Source organism: Bos taurus, chromosome 21 (genome assembly GCF_002263795.3).
Source record: "Bos taurus isolate L1 Dominette 01449 registration number 42190680 breed Hereford chromosome 21, ARS-UCD2.0, whole genome shotgun sequence".
Classification (NCBI taxonomy): Eukaryota; Metazoa; Chordata; class Mammalia; order Artiodactyla; family Bovidae; genus Bos; species Bos taurus.
In genome coordinates, this window is record NC_037348.1 from 67,384,928 (window position 1) to 67,410,935 (window position 26,008).

The following is a 26,008-nucleotide window of genomic DNA, read 5'->3' on the forward strand; positions in this document are numbered from 1 at the left end:
TACCAAGATCAATTGATGTCACAGAGCTTACTGCCTATGTTTTCTTCTAGAATTTTTATGGTTTGAGGTCTTCCATTTAAGTCTTTAAGCCATTTTGAATTTATTTTTGTGCATGATTTGAGAGAGTTGTCCAATCTGATTCTTTTGCATATAGCTGTCCAATTTTTCCAACACTGTTTTTGAAGAGGCTGTCTTTTCCCTGTTGTTTCTTCTCGCCTCCTTTGTTGTAGTTGTTGTTCATTTGCTGAGTCTTGTCCGACTCTTTGCAACTGCATGGTCTGCAGCACGCCAGGCTTCCCTGTCCTCGACTTGTTTCCTGGAGGTTGCTCAGATTTATGTTCATTGAGTCAGTGATGCTATTTAATCATCTCATCCTCTGCTGCCTTCAATCTTTTCCAGCATCAGGGCCTTTTCCAGTGAGTCAGCCCTTTGCATTGGGTGGCCAAAGTATTGGAGCTTCAGCATCAGTCCTTCCAAATGAATATTCAGGGTTTATTTCCTTTAGGATTGACTAGAGTGATCTCTTTGTGGTCCACAGGACTCTCAGGAGTCTTCTCCAGCACCACAGTTTGAAGGCATTAATTCTTTGATGCTCAGCCTTTTTTATAGTCCAGCTCTCGGATACATATGTGACTGGAAAAGCCATAGCTTTGACTGAACACACCTTTGTCAGCACACGATGTCTCTGCTTTTTAATACACTGTCTAGAGTTGACATTACTTTCTTTCCAAGGAGCAGACATCTTCTAATTTCATGGCTGCAGTCACCGTCTGCAGTGATTTTGAAGCCCAAGAAGGTAAAGTCTCTCCATGCTTTCTTTTTTCCCCCTTCTGTTTGCCATGAAATATATTATCTGTGTTGTAGATTAATTGTCAAAAAAAAGTGAAAGTTCATTTCTAGGCTCTCTATTCGATTCCGTTGATCTTTGTGTGTGTTTTTGTGCCAGGATCATGCTGTTTTGGTGACTGTAGCTTTGTATTATAGTCTGAAGTCTATAATAAGTCTTTAGTCTGTAAGTCTAAAGGAGCATGCACCTTCAGTTCTGTTCTTCTTTCTGAAGATTGTTTTGGCTATTCAGGGTCCTTTGTTTTGATAGAAATTTTGGAATTTTTTTATACCATTGGTATTTTGATAGAGTTGCATTGAGTCTGAACATTGGCTTGAGTAGTATGATCATTTTAACAGTATTAATTTCTTCCAGTCCATGAGCATGGCGTACCTTTCCTTCTGTTTATATCGTTTAGTTTTTTCATCATTGTCTTATAGTTTTCCATATACAGATCTTTTACCTCCTTATTAGATTTATTAGATATTTTATTCTTTTTGATGTGATGGTAACTGGGGTTTTCTTAATTTTTCTTACTTATAGTTGGTTGATTGTGTATAAAAATGCAACAGATTCAGTATATTAATTTTGTATCCTGCAACTTTTCCAACTTTATTGAAGAGTTCTTTTAGTTTTTTGGTGGCATCCTCAGGGTTTTTTATGTATAATATCATGTCATCTGCAAAAAGTGATAGTTTTACTTCTTTTCAGTGTGGATTCCTTTTATTTCTTTTTGTCTTATTGCTGTGGCTAGGACTTCTGAAACTATCTTGAATAAATGTGGCAAGAGTGGGCCTCTTGTCTTGTTACTCTTCTTAGAGAAAATGATTTCAGCTTTTCACTGTTGAGTGTGATGTTAGCTGTGACCTTTATTATGGTGAGGTATGGTACCTCTGTACCCACTTTGTTGAGAGTTTTTGTCATAAATATATGTTGAATTTTGTCCATAGCTTTGTCTGCATCTTTTGAGATGATGATTTGATTTTTTTATTCACTTTGTTAATGTAGTGTACTGCATTGATTGATTTGCAGATAGTGAACCATCCTTGCACACCTGGGATAAATCCCACTTGCTCACAGTTTATGATCCTTTTGGTTTATTGTTGAGCTTGGTTTGCTAATAGTTTGTTGAGGATTTTGTGACAGTGTTCATCAGTGATATTGGCCTGTAATTTTATTTTGTGTGTGATATCTTTGTTTGGTTTTGGCCTCAGAATGATTCTGGCCTCATTGAGTTGTGTTCCTTTTGCAATTTTTTGAAATAGATTGAGAAGAATGGGTGTTGACTCCTTTCTAAATGTTTCATAGAATTCACCTGTGAAGCCGTCTGGTCCTCAGCTTTGTTGAGAGTTTTTAAAATTACTGGTTCAGTTTCATTACTGGTAATTGGTATGTTCATATTTTGTATTTCTTCCTGGTTCTGTCTTGGGGGATTGTACATCTCTAAGAGTTTGTCTGTGTCTCCTCTAAGTTGTCCATCTTATTGGCATATAATTGTTTGTGGTGGTCTCTTGTGATTCTTTGTATTTCTGTGGTGTCAGTTGTAACCTTTTCCTTTCTGATTTTATTGATTTGAGCTCTCTTTTTTCCTTGATGAGTCTATCTAAAGGTCTATCAATTTTGTTTATCTTTTCAGAGTCAGCAGTCAGTTTAGTTGATGTTTTCTATTGTTTTTTTTTTAAATTTTATTTACTTATTGATCTTTGTTCTTTTATACAGTTGATAAGGTTCTCAAGGCATGTATATTGGGTGGTTTGCTATTCCCTCCTCCGGTGGATCAGATTTTGTCAGAACTCTCCACTATGACCCATTAGTCTTGGGTGGCCCTACGCAGCATGGCTCACAGCTTCATCGAATTATGCAAGCCCCTTCACAACGACAAGGCAGTGATCCATGAAGGGGATATTACACCGAAAGATGAGTCCCCCAGGTCTGAAGGTGTCCAGTATGTTACTGGGGAAGAGTGAAGAAGAACTACTAGTAGCCCCAGAAAGAATGAGGTGGCTGGACCAAAGTGGAAACAGTGCTCAGTTGTGGATATGTCTGGTGATGAAAGTAAAATCTAATGCTGCTAAGAACAGTATTGCATAGGAACCTGGAGTGTTAGGTCCATGAATCTAGGTAAACCGGACATGGTCAAGCAGGTGATGGTAAGCAAAAATATCGACATCTTAGGAATCAGTGAACAAAAATGGGTGGGAATGGACAAATTTAATTCAGATGACCATTAAATCTACTACTGTGGGCAGGAATCCTATAGAAGAAATGGATTAGTCCTTATAATCAACAGAAGAGTCCGAAAGGGAATACTTGGGTGCAACCTCAAAAACAACAGAATGATCTTGGTTCATTTCCAAGGCAAGCCATTCACTATTACAGTGATCCAAGTCTATATCCCAACCACTAATGCCAAAGAAGCTGAAGTTGATCAGTTTTATGAAGACCTCCTAGAACTTACACCAAAAAAAGATGTTCTCTTCATCATTGGGGATTGGAATGCAAAAGTAGGAAGTCAAGAGATACCTGGAGTACAGTTTGGCCTTGGAGTACAAAATGAAGCAGGGCAAAGGCTCACTGAATTCTTCCAGGAGAATGTACTGGTCATAGCAAATACCCTTTTACAACAACACAAGAGATGACTTTACACATGGACATCACCAAATGGTCAATACAAAAATCAAATTGATTACATTCTTTGTAGCTGAAGATGGAGAAGCTCTATATGGTCAGCAAAAACTAGACCTGGAGCTAACTGTGGCTCAGATTATCAGCTTTTCATAGCAAAATTCAGGCTTAAACTAAAGAAAACAGGGAAAACCACTAGACCAGCCAGGAACGACCTAAATGCCCTATGAATATGCAGTGGAGGTAACGGATAGATTCAAGGGATTAGAACTTGTAAATAGTGTTCCTGAAGAACTATGGACAGAGGTCTGTGATATTGTATAGGAGGCAGTGAACAAAACCATCCCAAAGAAAAAAAAGCAAAAAGGCAAAGTGGTTATCTGAGGAGGCATTACAAATAGCTAAAGAAGAGAAGCGAAAAGCAAGGGAGAAAGGGAAAGGTATATACAACTAAGTGCAGATTCCAGAGAACAGCCTGGAGGGAGAAGAAGGTCTTCAATGAACGGTGTCTAAAACTAGAAGAAAACAACAGGATGGGAAAGACTAGAGATCTCTTCAGGAAAACTGAAGATATCAAGGGAGCATTTGCCCTAAGATGGGCACAGTAAAGGACAGAAATGATAGAGACCTAGTAGATGCTGAAGAGATCAAGAAGAGATGGAAACAGTACACACAAGAGCTGTTCAAAAAAGATCTTAATGAACTGGATTAATATGATGGTACAGTCACCTAGAGCCAGACGTTCTGGCGAGTGAAGTCAAGTGGGCCTTGGGAAGCACTGCTGTTCCTAAAGCTAGTGGATGCTTTTAGGATGGTAGTGGAATTTTAGTAGAACTCTTCAAAACGCTAAAGGATGATGCCATCAAGGTGTTGCATTCAGTATGTCAGCAAATCTGGAAGATGCAGCAGTGGCTACAGGACTGGAAAAGATCAATCCTCATCCCTGTTCCCAAGAAGGGTAGTACTAAAGAATGTGCTAATCCTCGGACAATTGCACTTATCTCCCATGCTAGTAAGGTCATGCTTAAAATCCTGCATGCTGCACTTCAGCATTATGTGAACCAAAGAACTTCCAGATGTCCAAACTGGGTTTAGAAAAGGAAGAGAAACCAGAGATCAAATTGCAAACATTCGCTGGATCATAGAAAAGGCAGTGGAATTCCAGAAAAACATCTACCTCTGTTTCATCGACTACCCCAAAACATTTGACTGTGTGGATCATAATAAACTGTGGAAAGCTCTTCAAGAGATAGGAATACCAGACCATCTTACCTGTCTCCTGAGAAACCTGTATGCGGCTCAAGAAACAACAGTTAGAGCCCTGTATGGAACAACTGATTGGTTCAGGGTTGAGAAAGGAGTGTGACAGGGCTGTCTGCTGTCCCCCTGTTTGTTTAATCTATACGATGCCATCATGAGAAATGCTGGGCTGGATGAGTTACAAGCTGGAATCAAGATAGGTGGGAGAAACATCAACAACTACAGATACATGGATGATACCACTCTAATGGCAGAAAGCGAAGAGGAAGTAAAGAGCCTTTTGATGAGGGTAAAGGAGAGTGAAAGGGTTGGCTTGAATTTTAAAAAAACTAAGATCATGTCATCCAGCCCCTTTACTTCATGGCAAGTAGAGGGGGACAAGGTGGAAATAGTGACAGATTTCCTCTTCTTGGTCTCCAAAATCACTGTGGATGGTGACTGCAGCCATGAAATCAGAAGATGTTTGCATCTTGGCAGGAAAGCTTTCAACAGTACTCTTGCCTGGAAAATCCCATGGATGGAGGAGCCTGGTAGGCTGTAGTCCATGGGGTCGCTAAGGGTGGGACACGACTGAGCAACTTCACTTTCACTTTTCACTTTCATGCATTGGAGAAGGAAATGGCAACCCACTCCAGTGTTCTTGCCTGGAGAATCCCAGGGACGGGGGAGCCTGGTGGGCTGCCGTCTATGGGGTCGCACAGAGTTGGACACGACTGAAACGACTTAGGAGCAGCAGCAGCAGCAGGCTCTAGGGCAACCTGGCTTCAGTAGTTGTGGCTTGGGAGCTCAGTAGTTGTAGGGGTGTGGGTTTTGTTGCTCTGTGGTGTGTGCGATCTTCCCCAACCAGGGATCAAATCCGTGAGCCCTGAATTGTCAGCTGGATTGTTAACCACTGGACCACCAGGAAAGTCCTGTATCTATTTTTTCCAGATTATTTTTCTTTATAGTTTTTTACCAGGGTGAATATAATTCCCCAGAGGAAAGTGAAAGTGTTAGTCGCTCAGTCACGTCTGACTCTCTGTGACCCCATGGACTGAACCCCCCAGGCTCCTCTGTCTATGGAATCCTCCAGGCAAGAATACTGGAGTGGGTAGCCATTCTCTGCTCCAGGGGATCTTCCCGATCCAGGGATTGACCCAGGTCTCCTGCATAGCAGGCAGATTCTTTACCATCTGAGCCACCAGGGAAGCCCCATAATTCCCTGTGCTATAAAGCAGAGACATTACTTTGCCAACAAAGGTCCGTCTAGTCAAGGCTATGGTTTTTCCTATGGTCATGTATGGATGTGAGAGTTGGACTGTGAAGAAGGCTGAACGCCGAAGAATTGATGCTTTTGAACTGTGGTGTTGGAGAAGACTCTAGAGAGTCCCTTGGACTGCAAGGAGATCCAACCAGTCCATTCTGAAGGAGATCAGCCCTGGGATTTCTTTGGAGGGAATGATGCTGAAGCTGAAACTCCAGTACTTTGGCCACCTCATGCGAAGAGTTGACTCACTGGAAAAGAGTCTGATGCTGGGAGGGATTGGGGGCAGGAGGAGAAGGGGACGACAGAGGATGAGATGGCTGGATGGCATCACTGACTTGCTGGACGGGAGTCTGAGTGAACTCCGGGAGTTGGTGATGGACAGGGAGGCCTGGCGTGCTGCGATTCATGGGGTTGCAAAGAGTCGGACAAGACTGAGCAACTGATCTGATCTGATAACAGTAAATCATTGTTGCTTACCTGTTTTATGTATAGTAGATTGTAGATGTATCTGTTAGCCCCATGTTTCTAATTTATCCTCTCCCCTTTTCCCTTTTAGTATGTTTGTCTTCTATGTTTGTGAATCTATTTCTGTTTTGTATATAGATTGATTTTTATTATTTTTTAGATTTCATATTTAAGTAATACCATAAAATGTTTTTTTTCTTGAATTACTTCACTAAGTATAACATTCTCTAGGTCCATCCATGTTGCCAGAAATGGCAATATTTGATTCTTTTTTTATGGGTGAGTGTTTATATGTATTTACATGTATACATTTATATGTGTTTATATGTATACACATATGAAATGGATGAAGCACAAGCTGGAATCAAGATTGCCGGGAGAAATACCAGTAACCTCAGATATGCAGATGACACCACCCTTATGGCAGAAAGTGAAGAAGTAAAGAGCCTCTTGATGAAAGTGAAAGAGGAGAGTGAAAAAGTTGGCTTAAAACTCAACATTCAGGAAACTAAGATCATGGCATCCGGTCCCATCACTTCATGGCAAACAGATGGAGAAACAGTGGAAACAGTGAGAGACTTTATTTTCTTGGGCTTCAAAATCACTGCAGATGGTGACTGCAGCCATGAAATTAAAAGACACTTGACTCCTTGGAAGAAAAGCTATGGCCAACCTAGACAGCGTATTAAAAAGCAGAGACATTACTTTGCTGACAAAGGTCTGTCTAGTCAAAACTATGGTTTTTCCAGTAGTCGTGTATGGATGTGAGAGTTGGAACATAAACCTGAGTGCCAAAGAGTTGATGCTTTTGAATTGTGGTGTTGGAAAAGACTCTTGAGTCCCTTGGACTGCAAGGAGATCAAAACAGTCAATCCTAAGGAAAATCAGTCCTGAATGTTCATTGAAAGGACTGATGCTGAAGCTGAAGCTTCAATACTTTGGCCACCTGATGCGAAGAACTGACTCATTTGAAAAGACCCTGATGCTGGGAAAGATTGAAGGCGGGAGGAGAAGGGGATGACAGAGAATGAGATGGCTTGATGGCATCACCAACTCAATGGACATGAGTTTGCGCAGGTTCCGGGAGTTGGTGATGGAGAGGGAAGCCTGGTGTGCTGCAGTCCATGGGGTTGCAAAGAGTCAGACTCGACTGAGTGACTGAACTGAACTGATACGTGTACACACTGCGTCTTAAGGCAGTCATCTGTCCATGGCACTTGGGTTGTTCTCATGTCTTGGCTATTTAAATAGTGCTGCTGTGAACATTGGGGTGCATGTATCTTTTTGAATTTGAATTTTCATCTTTTCTGGATTTATGTCCAGGAGTGGCATTGCTGGATCATCTGGTAGTTCTTTTTTTGTTTTGGTTGTACCACATAGCATGCGGGATCCTCGTTCCCTGACCCTTGTGTCCCGCGTTGGAAGCATGGGGTTTTAACCAGTGGAACACCAGGGAAGTCCTATTTTTTGCTTTTTAAGGAGCCTCCATACTGTTTTTCAGAGCAGCTGCAGGAAGTGTAGGAAGGTTCTCTTCTTCACACCCTCATCAGTGTTTATCATTTGTAGACTTTTTGATGATGGCCATTCTTAGTGGTTTGAGTTGATACCTTGTTGTACTTTTGATTTGTATTTTTCTAATAATTAGCAGTGTTGGGCATCTTTTCATGTGCCTCTTGACCTTCTGTATGTCTGCTTTGCAAAAATGTCTGTTTAGATCTTCTGACCATTTTTTGAGTGGGTTCTTTGTTTATTTGATGTTGAATTGTGTGAACTGTTGGTGTGTTTTGGATATTAACACTTCGTTGATCGTATCATTTACAAATATTTTCTTCCTTTCCATAGGTTGTCTTTTTGTTTCACTGATGGTGTTCTTTGCTGTGTAGAAGCTTTTAGGTTTAATTAAGTTTCATTTGTTTATTTTTGCTTTTATTTCTTTGGCCTTAGGAGACCGATATAAGAGAATATTGGCATGAATTTATGTCAGAGAATGTTTTGCCTGTGTTCGCTTCTAGGAGTTTTATGGTGTCATGTCTTATATTTAGGTCTTTCAATCATTTTGAGTTTATTTTTTGTAGTACAGTATTATTATAGTCACCATGCTGTTCATTACATCCCCATAGTTTATTCATTCTAGCACTGAAAGTTTGTACCTTTTAATCTTCCCTTCATGATATCACCCCGTTCCACCCTCCACCCCTGGTAAGCACCACTGTTTACTGTGTCTGAGCTTTTTTCAGATTCCACATTAGTGAGATCATGTGGTGTTTGTCTCTGCCTTGCTTTCCTTAAGTACTGCCCTCAGGATCCACCCAGATTGTCCCAGACGGCAACGTTTCATTTTCATAGTTGAATAGCATTCCTGTGTGTCCATGTTCATTCTTTTATCCATGGATACACACTGAGGTGGTTTCCAGCACTGGCTGCTGCATGTAGTGCTGCTGTGAACACTGAGGTGCATGCATCTTTCTGATCTAGTACTTTCCTTTTCTTCAGACAGATGGGATTGCTGGATCATTTGAGAGCTTTATGTTTATTTTTTGAGGAACCTCTGTACTATTTCCCATAGTGGCTGCACCGGTTTACATTGCCACTGACAATGTGCCTTTTCTCTACCTTCTTACCAACACTCGTCATTTCTTGTCTTTTTCATAATAGCCATTCTAACAGGTGTCAGATAACACCTCATAGCATGTCCCTGATGATTAACAGTGTTGAGCTTTTTTTTTTTAATGTACGTGTTGGCCACCTATATACCTTCTTTGGAAAGCTGTTTAATTGAATCTAGGCTTATTTTTAAATTGAATTTTTTTTTTTTTTTTTTGCTGTGAAGTTGTATGAGTTCTTTTTTATTTTGTGTATTAGTCACTTATCAGATATATGGTTTGCAAGTATTTTCTCCCAAAATTTGCAAGTATTTTCTCTTTTGATTCAGTGGTTTTCAATAGGTTGCCTTTTCATTTTGCTGATAAACTCCTTTGCTTTGCAGAAGTGTTTTATTTTGATGTAGTCCCACTTATTTAGTTTACTTTTGTGCTTTTGGTTTTGGGCTAACATTGTTATACATGTCTTTGTGTTTGCTCGTTTGTTGCTTACTCATTTCTGTGATTCCCACTTCTGTTTCTTTAAAAATTCCATATATGTTTATAATTCTGTGTTTGTTAATTGCAATATCTGAAGTCCAGTATGTGCAAACTGTTGCATGCAGTGTTTTGTTGAGTATTTGTCATCTTTGAATGTATTTATATTGTGGCAGTCTGAGAGACTAATCCTCAAGGAAAGCTAGCTTAAAATTGTTTTCCTCCTGCTGGTCAAGGAGCGTAAACAAGAAATAGGTTATAGATTTTTCAGGTTGCTTGTTTGTTGCCCACGTTTTTAGGCGCTAGTTCTGCGGTCATGCGCCTCCCTGTAGTTACACTAGGAGACCAGGGGTGAGACGGCGTTGCCTGAAACTGAGTGAGGTTCTGCTTTCCTTTATTCTGTTGTAGTGGGTTTCCCCCTGAAAGCTCTAAATTCTTTAATTCTGGAAACATACTTAGTTTTCTTTTTGTAAGTAATCTGTGCAGGTTTTCAAGTTTTTAGGAAATGAGCAACATAAGAAATACAAAATTGCAATCATGAAATAATTCTCTGTAAGTTTTAAATGAATTCTCTTTTCTTTTGTAAAAGAGAATTTAATTGTGTATTACTTGAATGCATTATTATGAAGAGAATCCAAACAATAAGAAAGTATGTGGAGCAAAAAGCACAAATTTCATTTTTTCCTCTCAATCCAGTGCCCCCACTTCTTTTCTAGGATTTATCCACTGTTTAAATTTACCGGGTGGTTTTTCTTATCTCTGGTTTGGTATTTTTGCATTTTAATTGATTTACTCATTTAAAAAATACTTAGGCTAGAAACAAGTATTCTCACTTTTAAAATAATGGTTTTATTAAGATATTCACAAAATGTACAATTTCGTTGTTTAAAATGTGCAAATCGCTGGTTTTCAGTATGTTCACATGATTGTGCAGCCGTCACTACTCAGTTTTGGACCATTTCTTGCTGCCCCATGAAGAGATGCTCCACCCAGTAACAGTCGCTCCTCCTTCGCCCAGACACCGCCCGCCCCCCGCCACTAGCAGCCACTCATTTACTTTCTGTCTATAGAATTGCCTACTCTGGACATTTCATGTAGATGGAATTGTATACTGTGTCTTTTTTTGTGACAGACTGCTTTCACTTTTAATATGATTTCAGGTTGAATCTATACTGAACATGGATCAGTACTTCATTCTCGCTTATGGCCGTATAATAGTCCATCATACACACAGACTGAAATCTGCTTATTCATTCATCGGTTGATGTACATTTGGATGGTTTCCAGCTTTGGCTGTTGTGAATAGTGCTGTGAAAGTTTGTATACAAGTTTTTATGCAGCTACACACTGGTTACCCACTCCAGTATTCTTGCCTGGAGAATTCCATGGACAGACGAGCCTGCCGGGCTACAGTCCATGGATGGGGTCACAAAGAGTTGAACATAACTGAGCAACTGACATTTCCACTTTTCACTTTCACGTTTTCCTTTCTCTGGGCTGTACACCTAGGAATGGAATTGCTGAGTTACGGTGACTCTGTTCAGGCTTTTGAAGAAGTGCTCGACTCCTTTCTTTTCTGTGCTTGATTCCTTTGGATATCTATACTGTGATTCAGCCAGTTCCTGTGGATGGACTTAGAAGATTTTGCCGCATTACAGCACTGTAAACAGTGCTGTAATGACCATCCATGTTAGAGTTCTCCAGAGGAACAGAAGCAGTGGTGTGTGAGTGAGTGTTTAGACATTATTTTATGGTATTGACTTCTGTGATCGTGGATGCCCAGCACATGTGAACTTTGTAGGGCAGGTCCTGCAGGAGGAAGCTGAGGCTCAGTGTTGAGGCAGAGAAATCTCAAGTTTTCCCTGTAAGGCCTTTCAGTGATTAGACAAAACACACCCACAGGATGGAGGGTTTCTTCCTTACTTAATGTCAGCTCATATAGCCAAAGCTATAGCGCCTAGATTAACGCTGGATTCTGTGCCTGGTGCTGTAACCAATCCAGTTGATACCTGTGTTAAGAAATCTCTAGGCAGGTACTTAAAAGCTTTGAAAAATATGCTGGTGTTTTCTATTCTTCTTCTTTCTTTCTTTTTTTTTAAATGCTGACTAGGACCCAATCAGTAAATTGGCCCAACTTGCACTTTGAAAAGCATTGCTACTGATACATGTATTATATCTAGAAATGGGTTGCTGGTTGCAGCAAAGCTGGTTGCTTCAGCTTTCTCATACATTGCCAGCGTTCCCTGAAGCAGTTGTACCGATGTACATTCCCACTGGCAGTGCGAATTCCCTTGATGGCAACTGATAATTTCAGTTTCCTTGTCTTTCTTCAGCTTCCCTCCAGGTAGGGAAGGTTTTTAACACTCGGTAATCAACTTTAAACGAGGAGAATGTTGTGAATCACTGTGTTGTACAACTGTAACTTATAAAAATCTTGTACGTCAATGACACTTCAATAAAAGCTCTACTAAACAAAAGAGAGCAGCTGCAGAGTTATTAACACCTCCAGCAGATATCAGTGTCTGTCCAGAAATGAATGGCACTGCTTTCTTTGCGTTGTATTTGTATTCAGATTGCATACAGCGAAATGGACTGGTGTTTGGTGTCCGTATTTGTGAGAATCAAGACATGTGTAGTTTCATGTAACCACCCCTGCAGCTGGGATACAGAATGGTTCCATCTCCTCACAACATTACCTTGCACAACTCTTCCCTTCCTCCCTGCCTTGTGGTTTTCACCTGTCCCAGACTGTCACGTGGATGGGATCACACAGCGTGTGAGCTCTTGCGGTCTGGCCCCGCTGCTGCGCTGTCAGTGGTCCATGTGTTTTGAATGCTGGGTGGTGCTGCCGTGTGTTTAACCTCTCCAGCCTGTTTAACCATTTACTCTTTGAGGACATTTGGGTTTCTTCCCCGGTTTTTGACAGTTGTGAATTGTAAGTCACTGTGTGCAGGTTTTATTGTGAACATGTATTAACTCTCCCTGGAGAAGGGAATGGCAACCCACTTCAGTATTCTTGCCTGGAGAATCCCATGGACAGAGGAGCCTGGCAGGCTACAGTCCATGGGATCACACAGATTCAGACACGACTGAAGCGACTTAACATGCATGCATGTATGTTAACTCTGTAGGGTATATAGTCAGGTAGAATTGTTGAGTCATTCGTTAAGTATGGTTGTATCTGATTAAAGCTGAAGAACTTTTCTTGAGTGATTTTATGATTTTGCACCGATCCCAGCACTGTCAGAAAGCTTCAGTTGCTCCGTATTCTTATTAGTACTTGGTATTATCTGTCTCTTTTATTTTAGAAGTTCTAATAGTTATACAGTGGTTTCTCATCGTGGCTTTAGTTTGCATTTCCCTAATGGCTAATGATGTTGCTTTTCATGTGCTTATGTGCCATCTTTGGTGAAACAGTTGTTAAATCTTTTGCCCATTTTTAAAGTTGGGTTATTTTCTTACTGTCGTGTTTTAAATGTCTTTTCTATGATCTGGGTACAAGTCCTTGTCCGGTGCTGTGCTTCGCAGATGTTCTCTCACAGTCTGAGTTTTTATTAAGCTCAGTTTATTGTTTTTAACTTTTATGGATTGTGCTTTTGGTGTTATATCTAAGAATGATTTCCGTAATCAAGTTCATGAAGATTTTCTCATGTTTTTTCCCTAAAAGATTTGTAGCTTTAGGTTTTACTTTTATATTTAAAAGGGCTTCCCTGGTGGCTCAGAGGGTAAAGTGTCTGCCTGCAATGCAGGAGACTAGGGTTCGATCCCTAAGTTGGGAAAATCCCCTGTAGCAGGAAATGGCAACCCACTCCAGTACTCTTGCCTGGAGAATCCCATAGACGGAGGAGCCTGGTAGGGAACAGTCCACGGGGTCGCACAGAGTCGGTTTATATTTAAGATCCATTTTGAATTGAATTTCTGTAAGGTATGAGGTATAGGTCGAGTTTCACTTCTTTTGCATATAGAGATCCATTAAAAAAGAAAATACTTCTTGGTCACACCACACACTATGTGGGATCTTAGTTCCTCATCTAGGATCAAACCCTCGCCCTCTGCAGTGGAAGCGCAGTCTTGACCACTGGACCACCAAGAAAGTCCTTCTGATTATTGAAGTACCCTTTGTTGAAAAGGATATCCTTTCTCCATTGAGTTGCTCTTGCATCTTTGTTTCAAATCAGTTGGCCATAGTTCCGTGGGTTTACTTCTGGTCTGCATCTGCCCACTGGCCCGTGTGCCTCTTCACCAGCACCCCACCGCCTCGAGTGCTGTTCTACATAGTGAGTCTTAGAGCGGGGTGGTCTAAGTTATCCAGCTCCAGCCTGGCTGTTGTAGCCTCATTTGCCTTTATGCTGTCCATTTGTCTGTGTCGGTATGGACTCATACATCATTATTACTTCATGATTTATAGAGTATTATTTTATTATGATCATTTATTTTGCTCAGATTATTGCAGATTTGATCTGTGGTAGATAGATTCCATCATTCTTTGAGCACTCTGCTAGCTCTTGGGATTCCCCAGTGACTCAGCAGTAAAGAATTTCCCTGCAGTGCAGGAGATGCAGGAGACACAGGTTGGATCCCTGGGTGGGGAAGAGGAGGAAATGACAACACGCTCCAGTATTCTTATGAGGAAAATCCTGTGGACAGAGGAGCCTGGCAGGCTAAGATCTATGGGGTTGCAAGAGGCATACACTGAAGTGACTGAGCGTGCACGCTGCCTCCTGGCATAACAGAATATTCCAGGTTCTCTTACACTTTTCCTGTCCTAGCCCTCCAAGGCCTGGAGTCAAGTATTTTCCTATGGAGATCTAGTTTCCTTTATTGTAGAACGATATTTAGAGACCAAGGTCTGACAGCTAAATGTGCTCACCTTCTTACTAGGTTGTCATTGTGTCTAGAGTCTTGAGGTGGACAAACCGGGATCAGTAATGTATTTATGTGTGCGCACATATGCACGTCTGTGAACACTAAAACCAGTTGGTTCTTAACGATAAGCACCTGTTTCTGTCCAGCACCTGAGAATCCTTTCTCACCTCCCCTTCTGTGTCTGTAATGCTTTCACTCAGCAGGGTTCTTCTGAGATTCGTTCATACCGTGTGCCTGAATAGTTCATTCCTTTTTATTGCTGAGGTTTATTCCTTTTAATGGACATACTGCAATTTTAGGAAGTTTGCTGGGCTTTCCCCCAAAGTGATAGTACCATTTCGCACTTCCGCCAGCAGCCTTGGAGCCTTCTGATCTCTCTACATTATGCCCCCTGTGGGCATCGTCAGCCCTTTGAACTTCGTACTTTGTAGTAGGTGTGTTGTGGCGTCTCGTGTGGTTTTGCCTTTCCCTAATGACTGTTGGTCTTTAATGCCTTTCCATGTGTTTCCTGTCCATTGCTTGGTATTTATTCAAATCTTTTGCCCATTCCTTGACAGTTGAGGTTTTTCTTATTGTTCAGTCTTGAGAGTTCTTTATATATTCTGGATACAAGTCTCTATAAGATATGTGGTTTATAATTACTTTCTCTTAGTCTTTGGCTTGGCTTTTATCCCTTTAGTAGTATTTGAAAATAAGTTGTTACCTTTGATGAATCCAATTTATAAACTTTTTTCTTTTATGGATTGTGCTTTTGGGTGTTTATCTAATAAGATCTCTGTAAACCTAAAATCAAAAATATTTTTTACAAGTTTTATAATTGGGGGTTTATATTTAGTCTTGAATAAATTTTTGTATATAGGGTAAGACTAGATCTATTAATTTTTCTAAGTATGAATATCCATTTGTTCAGGCATCATTTGTTTAAAAGATTATTTTTCTCCATTGAATTTTACCTTTGCACCTTTGTGGAAAATCTATTGATCCTATATGAGGGGTTCTGTTTTGGGACTCCGTTCTATTCCATTTCTTTCTCTATGTGCCAGTACCACACTGTCTTGATTACTGGATCTTCATAATTAGTTCAGTTCAGACAGTATGTTTTCCAGCTTTGCTTTTTTTCAAAGTAGTTGTGGCTATTTTAGGTTCTTTACATTTTCCTGCGGGAGAAGGCAATGGCACCCCACTCCAGTACTCTTGCCTGGAAAATCCCATGGATGGAGGAGCCTGGTAGGCTATAGTCCATGGGGTCGCTAAGAGTCGGACACCACTGAGCGACTTCACTTTCACTTTTCACTTTCATGCATTGGAGAAGGAAATGGCAACCCACTCCAGTGTTCTTGCCTGGAGAATCCCAGGGACGGGGGAGCCTGGTGGGCTGCCGTCTATGGGGTCACACAGAGTCGGACACGACTGAAGTGACTTAGCAGCAGCAGCAGCAGCAGGAATTTTAGAATGTTTGTCAGTTCCTACAAAAAAGTATACTGGGATTTTGATGGGGTTGTGTTGAATCTATAGAGCACTTTGGGGAGAGTGCTATCTTAATATTTGAGTCTTTTGATCCATATAATGATATATCTTATTTACTTAGATCTTTAGTTTTAGTTTCTCTCAAATATTTAGCAGTTTTCAGTGTATGTCTTCACTCTGACGTGTTAGTCACTCATTCATGTCCAACCCTTGGTGACCCCCTGGACTGTAGCCCATCAGGCTCTTTTGTCCATGGATTTCTCCAGGTAAGAATACTGGAGTAGGGTGCCATTCCCTTCTCCAGGGGATCTTCCCCACCCAGAAATCAAACCCAAGTCTCCTGCATTGCAGGCAGATTCTTTACCATCTGAGTCACAAGGGAAGCTCAAAGTGAAAGTAAAGTTGCTCAGTCGTGTCCGACTCTTGCAACCCCATGGACTGTAACCTGCCAGGCTCCTCTGTCCAGGGGATTTTTCAGGCAAGAATACTAGAGTGGGTTGCCATTTCCTTCTCCAGGGGATCTTCCCAGCCCAGGGATTGAACTCCGGTCTTCCGCACTGCAGGCAGACTCTTTTATTGTCTGAGCTACCAGGGAAACCCATGTCTATCACATCTATCAACTAAATAGGGGTATTCTTTCATTTTGATTTTTGATTACACACATATATAGAAATTGAGTTGAAACAACTTGTTTCCTGCAACTTTGCCGAAACTCATTCATTCTAACAACTTTTCGTAGGTACAGTAGATTTACTACACAGGTGATCATGTCATCTATGAATAAAAACAGTTTTAATTCTGCTTTCTCAACGTGGATTCTTTTATTTCTGTTTGACTTTGGATTTTTATTTGAAATACCGAAAGCCTGTATTCCATGTCTGGTCCATCCCCACACAAGTATTTGTTGGCTTTATTTTTACTTTTAGATTTTGTGTAGCCTTAACATTGTTCTAAAAGTCAGACCCGTATTTAAAAACCATATAAAAAAGTGACTTAAAAGCAGTCACTCCCATCTGTTATCATACTCCTGTGTCCCTCTTCATTACACCCTGTTCCTATCCAGCCGGTAAATTCCACCTTTAATCTTGCCTTGTTCATAGTCTTGCCTTCCCACCATTCCATCAGTTTTCTTTAAAGTAGTTGCCCCACAGATTTTAGCAAAAGTGCAGAAATTCATTAAAATCAAGACTACGTTGTTATACAAAGTTATATAAAAGATAAGATTAAAAGATCTGGCAATTTCATAAAAGCACGAATTCTTAAACAAGTCTTTATAAATTTTATGAAAGTATGTTTATATTGGTGTGTGTGTTTAAGTTGAATTTTTTTCTGGAAGTAGATTGCAGAACTTTCATCATGTTTCAGAGGAATTTATTTAAAGAAAAAAAGGTCAAGTAAGAGAATGTCTTTAGAATGAATGAGTTTGGATCTAAATCAATCTAAAGACTGATTAGTGAGCCTTTTGTCTCTTGAGTCTTTTGTACCTTTTGAAGATAACATCTTAATTGTCTCTATTGTAATTTTTGACTGTCGTTTGTGGTCAGTCCAGTTGTACGAGTCATTTGTATATCTTTTGACCTACTGTTTTGTATCAGATTTTTAAGAATTTGAATGCACTTCACACATTTCCTTTCAGTTTAAATCTTTTTAAATGGTTGGTTATTCTTTCTAAAAGGCTTCCCTGGTGGCTCAATCGGTAAAGAATATGCCTGCAGTGCTGGAGATGTGGCTCTAATCCCTGGGTTGGGAAGATCCCGTTTAGGAGAGCGTGGCAACCCACTCAAGTATTCTTGCTTGAAGAATCCCCATGGACAGAAGAGCCTGGTGGGCTACAGTCCATGGGGTCGCAAAGAGTCGGACACTGAGCAACTAAACACATACGTAACATTCTTTTTTAAAGTTGTTAAAAGAATTTTTGAATTCCTGCTGTCAAATCACTAAAATACCCAGTACGCGAATGGCAGTGAAGGGTAAGGTTATTCAAAGCACACGTGAAAAATTCAGTTGAAAAGAATCCTTGAACAACTTGCCACATGCAGCTTCCCGTGCCGCATCAGCTTCCGTTCTCTGTGTCCCCTTAGTCCGTGGTGACGAAACCCTCAGGCGCTGCAGCTGTCCTGGCTGAGCGTGAGCTCAGTCCGGGTCTGCCTCCCAGCAGCTGAGTGACCTGTTCGTCTCCTCACCTAGCAAATGAGAATAGTAGTCACGCCTACCTCATATATGCCTGTTTGTTACATAAATAAAAGTTTAGGTAGAAGAAGACTTGGAAGCAGAAATGTTTCCGCAAACTTCAGGACTCTTCCCCTGCACCCACCCATGTTAAATGCGCAGGTTCCAGTGGGGCAGATTTCAGGTGGCTGGGTGATGTCATCATCTTCTGAGGTTTAAAACAGACCAGAGTGGTGGTGTTAGTTGTCACTAGTTATGTCTGCTAAATTTTTAATAAGAATTTTCTTTTTTTATTTCTCCCAAGCCAAACTAGCAAGACGCAGTCAAGAACGAGACAATCTTGGAATGCTGGTCTGGTCACCTAATCAAAATCTATCAGAAGCAAAATGTAAGTTTTAAAGCACTTTTGTCTTCCATCTTTCTTATTTACTGCAAACTTTTAGACTTACCTTTGTAGCTAAAAGTCTATAGGTATATTACATTTATTTTACATTTTTTAAGTAATTTGAAGAATCTGAAAATATGTTCTTTGTTGTATCCTGTCATAATGATTTAAAGATTCTTAAAGTATGGTTTCATAATTTACTTTATATGTAAAATGTGGAAATAGCTAATATTCTGAAGTAACTAGAAGGAAAGGTTCAGAGTGGAAAGAAAATGATAATACAGTGTATAACTCCTTCAGCTGGGAATTTATAGATCTATAAAGATGAAAAGTTGAACAGAAGATTACTTCGTGGAAGGATTGCAGAGGGCACATGCATTTACTGAAAACAGATTTCATGATGTACGGTTCGGCCTGGCCAGAGGCAGAGCTTGGCTCTTTTGTGTTTACATTTTGGGAGCATGAATATTCTGAGCTACTTTGGGGTTTCTTTTAAGGGGTGGGGATCCTAGAGTGAGATTAATTGTATTTCCCAAGTTTGCCTTTTCACTTTTTCTGTCCCCTCTGCTCAGATGATCAGGCAAGAATAACTTTATATTTGATACATTGCCATAAATCTTTGCTGTTTTCAAAGTTTTTGTTTTTGTCATAGCTTTAAAGACAGAAAAAACCCTAAATTCTCCTCTTTGAGAATTATTCAGTGTGTGTGGGGTTGTCCATGGACAGAATTTATGGGGATTTGTGAACTTGGAAATCACATGCCTTTTTTTTTTTTATGGTTTATGCATGGTTTTCTGGAGAAAACTGGGTTTTTCAAGGGCTCTTTGAAAGAAATTGGATAAGAATCAGTGTTCTAAAATGTATTAGGGCTTAGAAAGCATCAGTGGTAAATGTTGGTCAGGAAACTTGAATTGTGAATGAAGGCTGTACTCTCAGGCTTCGATCAGAATTTGCCAGATTGTGTTTTACAGTCGATGTCAACAGGTTTCCTCCATCATGTAACAGTTAGAGGTGATGCATATTGAATGTACACCTCTTGTACAGGTAACACGCATGTTTGCACATTTAAGATGCAGAGAGCTCATATGGTAAAGAAATGTTTAATTTTGACCAAAAAGGATCTTTTTTTTTAAATACAGTACCTTCTGTGGAGCACAGGAAATTCAACTACTCTTAGTAATGCTAAATTTAGCAAGAATAAAGTAATCTCAAATCTAAGATTTTTAGAGTATCTTAATTTTGCCTCTATGCCAAATCCTTTGACTGTGTGGATCACAATAAACTGTGGAAAATTCTGAAAGAGATGGGAATACCAGACCACCTGACCTGCCTCTCGAGAAACCTATATGCAGGTCAGGAAGCAACAGTTAGAACTGGACATGGAACAACAACAGCTTTCCAAATAGGGAAAGGAGTACGTCAAGGCTGTATATTGTCACCCTGCTTATTTAACTTATATGCAGAGTACATCATGAGAAACGCTGGGCTGGATGAAGCACAAGCTGGAATCAAGTTTGCCGGGAGAAATAGCAATAACCTCAGATATGCAGATGACACTACCCTTATGGCAGAAAGTGAAGAGGAACTAAAAAGCCTCTTGATGTGAAAGAGGAGAGTAAAAGTGAAAGAGGAGAGTGAAAAAGTTGGCTTAAAGCTCAACATTCAGAAAACGAAGATCATGGCATCTGGTCCCATCACTTCATGGGAAATAGATGGGGAAACAGTGTCAGACTGTATTTTTGGGGGCTCCAAAATCACTGCAGATGGTGATTGCAGCCATGAAATTAAAAGATGCTTACTCCTTGGAAGGAAGGTTGTGACCAACCTAGATAGCATATTAAAAAGCAGAGACATTACTTTGCCAACAAAGGTCCGTCTAGTCAAGGCTATGGTTTTTCCAGTGGTCATGTATGGATATGAAAGTTGGACTGTGAAGAAAGCTGAGTGCCGAAGAATTGATGCTTTTGAACTGTGGTGTTGGAGAAGACTCTTGACAGTCCCTTGGACTGCAAGGAGATCCAGCCAGTCCATGCTAAAGGAGATCAGCCCTGGGATTTCTTTGGAAGGACTGATGCTGGAGCTGAAACTCCAATACTTTGGCGACCTCATGAGAAGGGTTGACTCACTGGAAAAGAGTCTGATGCTGGGAGGGATTAGGGGCAGGAGGAGAAGGGAACAGAGGATGAGATGGCTGAATGGCATCACCGACTCGATGGACATGAGTTTGGGTGGACTCTGGGAGTTGGCGATGGACAGGGAGGCCTGGCATGCTGTGATTCATGGGGTCGCAAAGAGTCGGACATGACTGATCGACTGAACTGAAACTAACAAGTATGGGTGCACCATAGTTTAGTCTTTTCTTCTTGTATTTTTATTCTTATTTTTTAAAAAGCACATTTCCTCCAAAAGTATCTCAATTAGGGTTATATTGAATTTGTGTCTTTTCAGTGAGAATTGATTTCCTTCACATTTTTATTGAGCCGTCTTGTGTGCCTGGTAGGTACCAGGAGGGAGGGATTCAGGAAGTTTATATTCTGATGCACAAAGAGGGGGGCAATGAAATGTAAACAGATCATTTATGTGTATTTTCTTTAGTCCAGCTGCTTCCTTTTAGTTGCAAAAACCTGGGATCTGGAAAAGTTAGGTCAAATGTTTAGGGTCCCTCAGCTAGTTAGTAGCCAATGTTGGTCTAGATTTCTGGTTTGAGCTCTTATGACACAGGTCTCCCTTGGTGTGCTGTCTGATTTAATAAACGAAAATATTTAAAGTATTACTTATATTACATAGTTGCTCTTGTGTGTGTCTAAGTAAAACTTCCTTAAGGAAAGATGCAACCTTTGGAGTATGCCTAGAAAATGTGCAGAGACGCATTTCATGTAGAGGAAATGTGGACAAGTCCAAGTAGCATAGATGAGAACAATGGCATTTGGGTATTATTATACACATTATTGTAGCAAATTACATGATTAAATGATGACATGATATTTAGGGGGCAAAGGCACAAATGATGGTTTGGTCCTATAAGGGAATCTGGAGGTCGGGCAGTGAGAGAAACCGGAAATCATCACCTCTCCAAAGACAGCCACACTGGAAGGTTGGAATTTGCTGGCCGAACTTTAAAGAAAAAAATTAACGCTTTCAACAGGGTAGACATATAGAACTTAAAATCGTGTCAAATTAGGGATTTTAAAGTAAGCTTTAGCTTTTAGGGGATGAGAACCCTCCTTGGACCTGCATATAAAAAGTTATTTCTGCATTAAGTCATATGACTTCAGTACCCATTTTCAAAATTATAAGTGAAAGTTTCACAGGTATGTAGTAAATGCCTAAACTTTCATAGAAATATATATAGTAAACGTGTCGGGGTCTCTATTCACAACTTTCTAGATGACTGTAAGTTGAAGTCAGAAGACCTGACAGTTGCCACTAGGCGCCCTGGGGTCTGAGCCCACCTCTGCCCTCTGGACGCAACCAGAGCCCGCTCCCCTTGTCCTCATCCCTCTTGCTGAGTTCTCCATGGTGCTCTCCCCTCACTTCCTCCTGGGCATGGCTGAAGTGTCCCTGGGGGCCCTTCTTGACCACACACAGAGACCATACTGCCTGATCTCCCTTTCCTTGGTTCCACCTTTCTCCCCTGTTCATAACCCCTCAGCTGGAGGTGGGCTTGAAAGGAAGTTCTTTTACATGGTTGAAATTCACAACTCACAAATTTAGAAACTTCATTTTATATTAACAGTAACATAAAAAGCACATTTCTCCTCCTTTTTGTGGTTCTGATATTGGCGTAATTGTTTAAAATACAAAACCTTAAAATTTTGTGTTGATTGAGGTGGTTTCTGTCACATTAAAATTTGGGAACTGTTCTTTACACATCAGTGTTACTCTCTAATTCATTGATTCATCATAGTCACCTGGGATCATTATAAAAACAAACCCATAACATCAAGAGTACATTGGCTTCTTTCCTTGATCTGAGTGTATTCATTTCCTGAAAATGAACCCAGCTGTATCCTTACATATGTGCTCTTCTCTACACACATCATACTTTACTAGACCATGCACACACACATATGTTCATAAACATGAACACAGATACATATTTATACACATACATTACAAAACAGGGTGGAACCCGAGTCAGTATTCTAAAGATGCTTATCAGACAGTTCTTATCAGTCAGGATTGGGAACTGTGAACTGGGACGCAGGTCTGGTGGTGTTCAGGGACTGAGTCGGTGCCTCTAAGTATTTATGTATATGTATATTTTTGTACAGAGAATTTATAAAAATACTTCTTATTTTACAAGTGATGAAATGGACTTAGCTGCAAGTTCCTGATAGAAAAAGGACTCTTACTCATCGTCCAGGGCTGTTTGCACTATAGCTCACTGTGAGATTATAGGTGAAACAAGGGTTAGTCTTTTTCTCCCTCTTTTAATGTCAGGAAAAGTTGCCTTTAATTGAGGAAGATGCAGACCTTGTGAGCGTGGTTCCTTCCTCAGCTTGTGGCACAGAACAGCTCCCGAGAGCAGACAGGACAGGCTTGAGGGCACAGCCGCCTGCTGGGGCTCGGCCGTCAGGTGCTCATGTGCTGCGACAGGGGTGCAGGCGGCTAGCAGGCTAGTTGCCACTGCGTGCGTCTCATTCCTTGCCACAGACTTGGGGCGTGTTTAAGGAGAAAGATGGTTATTTTGATTAGTCACAACTAAATGTCCTTCATTCCAGTGATGATCAGTTTCTACAACAGAGAATATGCATATGCCTTTCTGGAAAATATACCAGTGTATAAGTACTAGAGTAAATGGGGAGGAGTGCACTTATCTTTTTATTGGAAAAAAATTTAATGCAACACACAAGCAAGTTTAAATCTAACAGTTAAATGGTTAGTCCTGGAAGGCATGATGGGCCGCCTACTCTTAGATGAGGAGGGCCCTGCAGCACTGAGGCGGGGGAGGACGTGATTTGGGGTGGACCAGGTAGGACTAGATGCTCGAGGCTGAATTCCATTGTTTCTTATTTCGCTTGATGAGATTGTGAGATTGGGCTGGATTTGTAGTGTTTACTGGGATGCAGAGGATGGGGAAACTTTTTCTATAAAGTGGGCTTTTAACAAAACTACATGAAGAAATAGCTTTGTTGTAAAGGAAGCATGTTGTATCCCTGATGAAGAGGGACTGGTGCTTTCATCATAGTCTGGCTGAGTCCCTGGCTGATCTTACTTCTTAAGCCTACTACTCCCACCTCGAGATACCACGGGGATTGTTGAAATGTTGTAGTGATGTCTGTGCCCACCAGGTGGCACAATTGCTTTACCTAACTGATTCAAGCTCATTTTGATTCTCAGTGAGTTACGGTGATGATTCATTTCTTATTTTAATAGCTCAAGGAGACACCACAATGTTTGTTATCATATTCTTGAAGAAAACTTTAGCATGCTGTTTTTGAGTTATGAGAGAGAAAGTGGTACCGTATCTCCTTTGCAGCACCTGCAGCTATAGTAAATTGGATGGTAAAAACTTTACAGCTGTCCTAAGGCTGTGGGTTTGTCCTCAGCAAAGGTGCCAGCCTCTTGCTCTGCACAGACTGTGCAGGATCACAGGTATTCCAGGTTGCTGCAGTATCTGGGGAGGGAAGGGTGAGCTAAGGTTACTGTGGCAGTTTTCTTCTGCATTCTTCCCAGTTTTGCAGTCGAATTTAAGTTTCTTACTAATGATACTGGGAGCATTTAGATCATTGGGTTAGAAGATGAATATAGAAACTTGTGAAGCTTTGCTCAAGGCGGTCCTCGGTCTGTTAGCCTCTGTCTCCGTCACGTCCTTCATCAACCACAGTTTTGTTTTCTTGACTCCATTCAAATGGAATGGACTGTGTTGCTGCCTTGCTCAGCATTCTCGCCATGGAGCTGTCTTTATCTGAAGTGAACCTCTCCTGACTCCCTTACTCAGGGGAGAGGATTGCTAACTGAGGTTTAACTCAATGGGTCCTGGGGCCAGACACTCGGGGTGCATTGATACAAGAGTCCTGTGTCTGCCTTTACCAGCTGTGTGACTCTGGCCAAGTGATCTAACCTCTCTGCACCTCAGTGTCTTCGTTTGTGGATAGGAGTGATAGTAGAACTATTGGAGAGGATTAAAAAGAGAAGCCTAGTAAAGAGCTTAGAACAGTGGCCCGCAAGTAGCAGATTCTCAGACGTTAGTGACTTTTGTTAATCAGTACAGCTCCATGGGGTCGCAAAGAGTCGGACACGACTGAACTACTGAACTGAACTGAACAGCTGCTGAGGCTTCAGGAAGTTTCTCTTGAATGCCCGTCATCACCGTCACTGCATTCTCAGGCTGTCCTGCGACTGCGCTTGTTGCCATGTGTATTTACGTTCTCTTCTGTCACCTGTGTGTTGGTTCAGGGTACTGCAGGGAATCGTTTTTCTTTTGTATTTGGCCTGCTGTTTAATACAGTGTTCTGTACGTAGTGAGGGTAGTTCAGTAAGTGTTTGACTAAGCTCTGTTAAATTTTGTACATTTTCTTGATGAATCTTACACACATTCTACCTTTAAATGATGTTACCCCTCCAACAACTCATTCAGTTGTGCTATGCATAATGGTAAGTTGTTGTCAAAAAAGGCATGGTTTGTGTAGTTCTTTAAAGGATGCATCCATCATGATCTAAGATTGGACCATTCTTCCTGGCTGTTTCTGTAGGAGCTTTCAAGTTTTTAAAAACACGGCATTATGCAATGATAGGATTGTTTTTAAAGCAGAATACACTTAACCCTGTGTCTGAGTCTCCTGCTTCTGATGCCACATTAGAGTGTCAGCTAAGCTACACAAGGCAAGTCTGCCTGTGGCTCCCGATGACCCTGGTCCTGTCCCGAGCGCACTGGGGAAGGCTGCTGGGGGCGGAGCCTGGGCCTTTCCCTAAGCCCCGGGGACTTTGCTCGTCAACCTGATCACACTCAGTCAGCCTCTCTGCCTGCAATGGCTGTTTGCCCCAGATTAGGATGAACTCTGGTTAACCTTTAATCTTCTAGAGACAAAATCAAGATTATTGTTGCCAGGTAATAGAAAGTGCTGGGAATGCCCCCCAACTCCTGCCGCGTTCTTTGTCTCAGGCAGCTGGCACTTCTCTCGTTCCCCTTGTTTCATCTTTGTCCCCCACCTCAAGTATCCAGGCATCCTTTGTTTTTCATAGGAGCAGGTGGGAGTCAATTTTGTTTTCTGAGATTGAAAGCTCATTTTTGCTTAAAAAAGCCATGCGGGAGGTTTTCAAAATGTTCCATTTTCTTCATGACCTGCCAAGAGCTCCTGGCAGGCTGTGTAAAGCAGCCAGGCAGGTGTTGGGGAGGGCCTTGGGAGCACAGAAGCTGAGGTGAGGGTCCCTGTCCACTGCTGCTGAGAGGGAACAGGGGCTGGGGACGGCTCAGAGAGGGCAGGCAGGGGAGACAGGCCTGTCACAGCACTGTCTGTGCCTGTGGCTGTACTGAATTCACGCTTGTCCAGAACGCTCTTTGAGTAGCCGGGGACCGGAGGCCTTCCCTCCGTGGTGTAGTTTTCAGTCACGTGATAACCTAGCTCTGCTGGTGTGAGCAAGTTGCTGGGGGTAGCACAGTCTTAAATACGGTGCTT

At 41.2% G+C, this 26,008-nt stretch overlaps 1 protein-coding gene across 3 annotated transcripts in view; it reads left to right on the forward strand.

Annotated features, from left to right (window-relative positions):
* RCOR1 (REST corepressor 1) overlaps positions 1–26,008 on the forward strand; it is a 117,554-nt gene that overhangs the window by 64,268 nt on the left and 27,278 nt on the right. For all 3 annotated transcript variants that reach the window (XM_024982173.2, XM_059879371.1, XM_059879370.1), the window contains exon 3: positions 18,306–18,389. In XM_024982173.2, the coding sequence (XP_024837941.1) occupies positions 18,306–18,389 (84 nt within the window). The remainder of the gene's footprint in view (positions 1–18,305; positions 18,390–26,008) is intronic.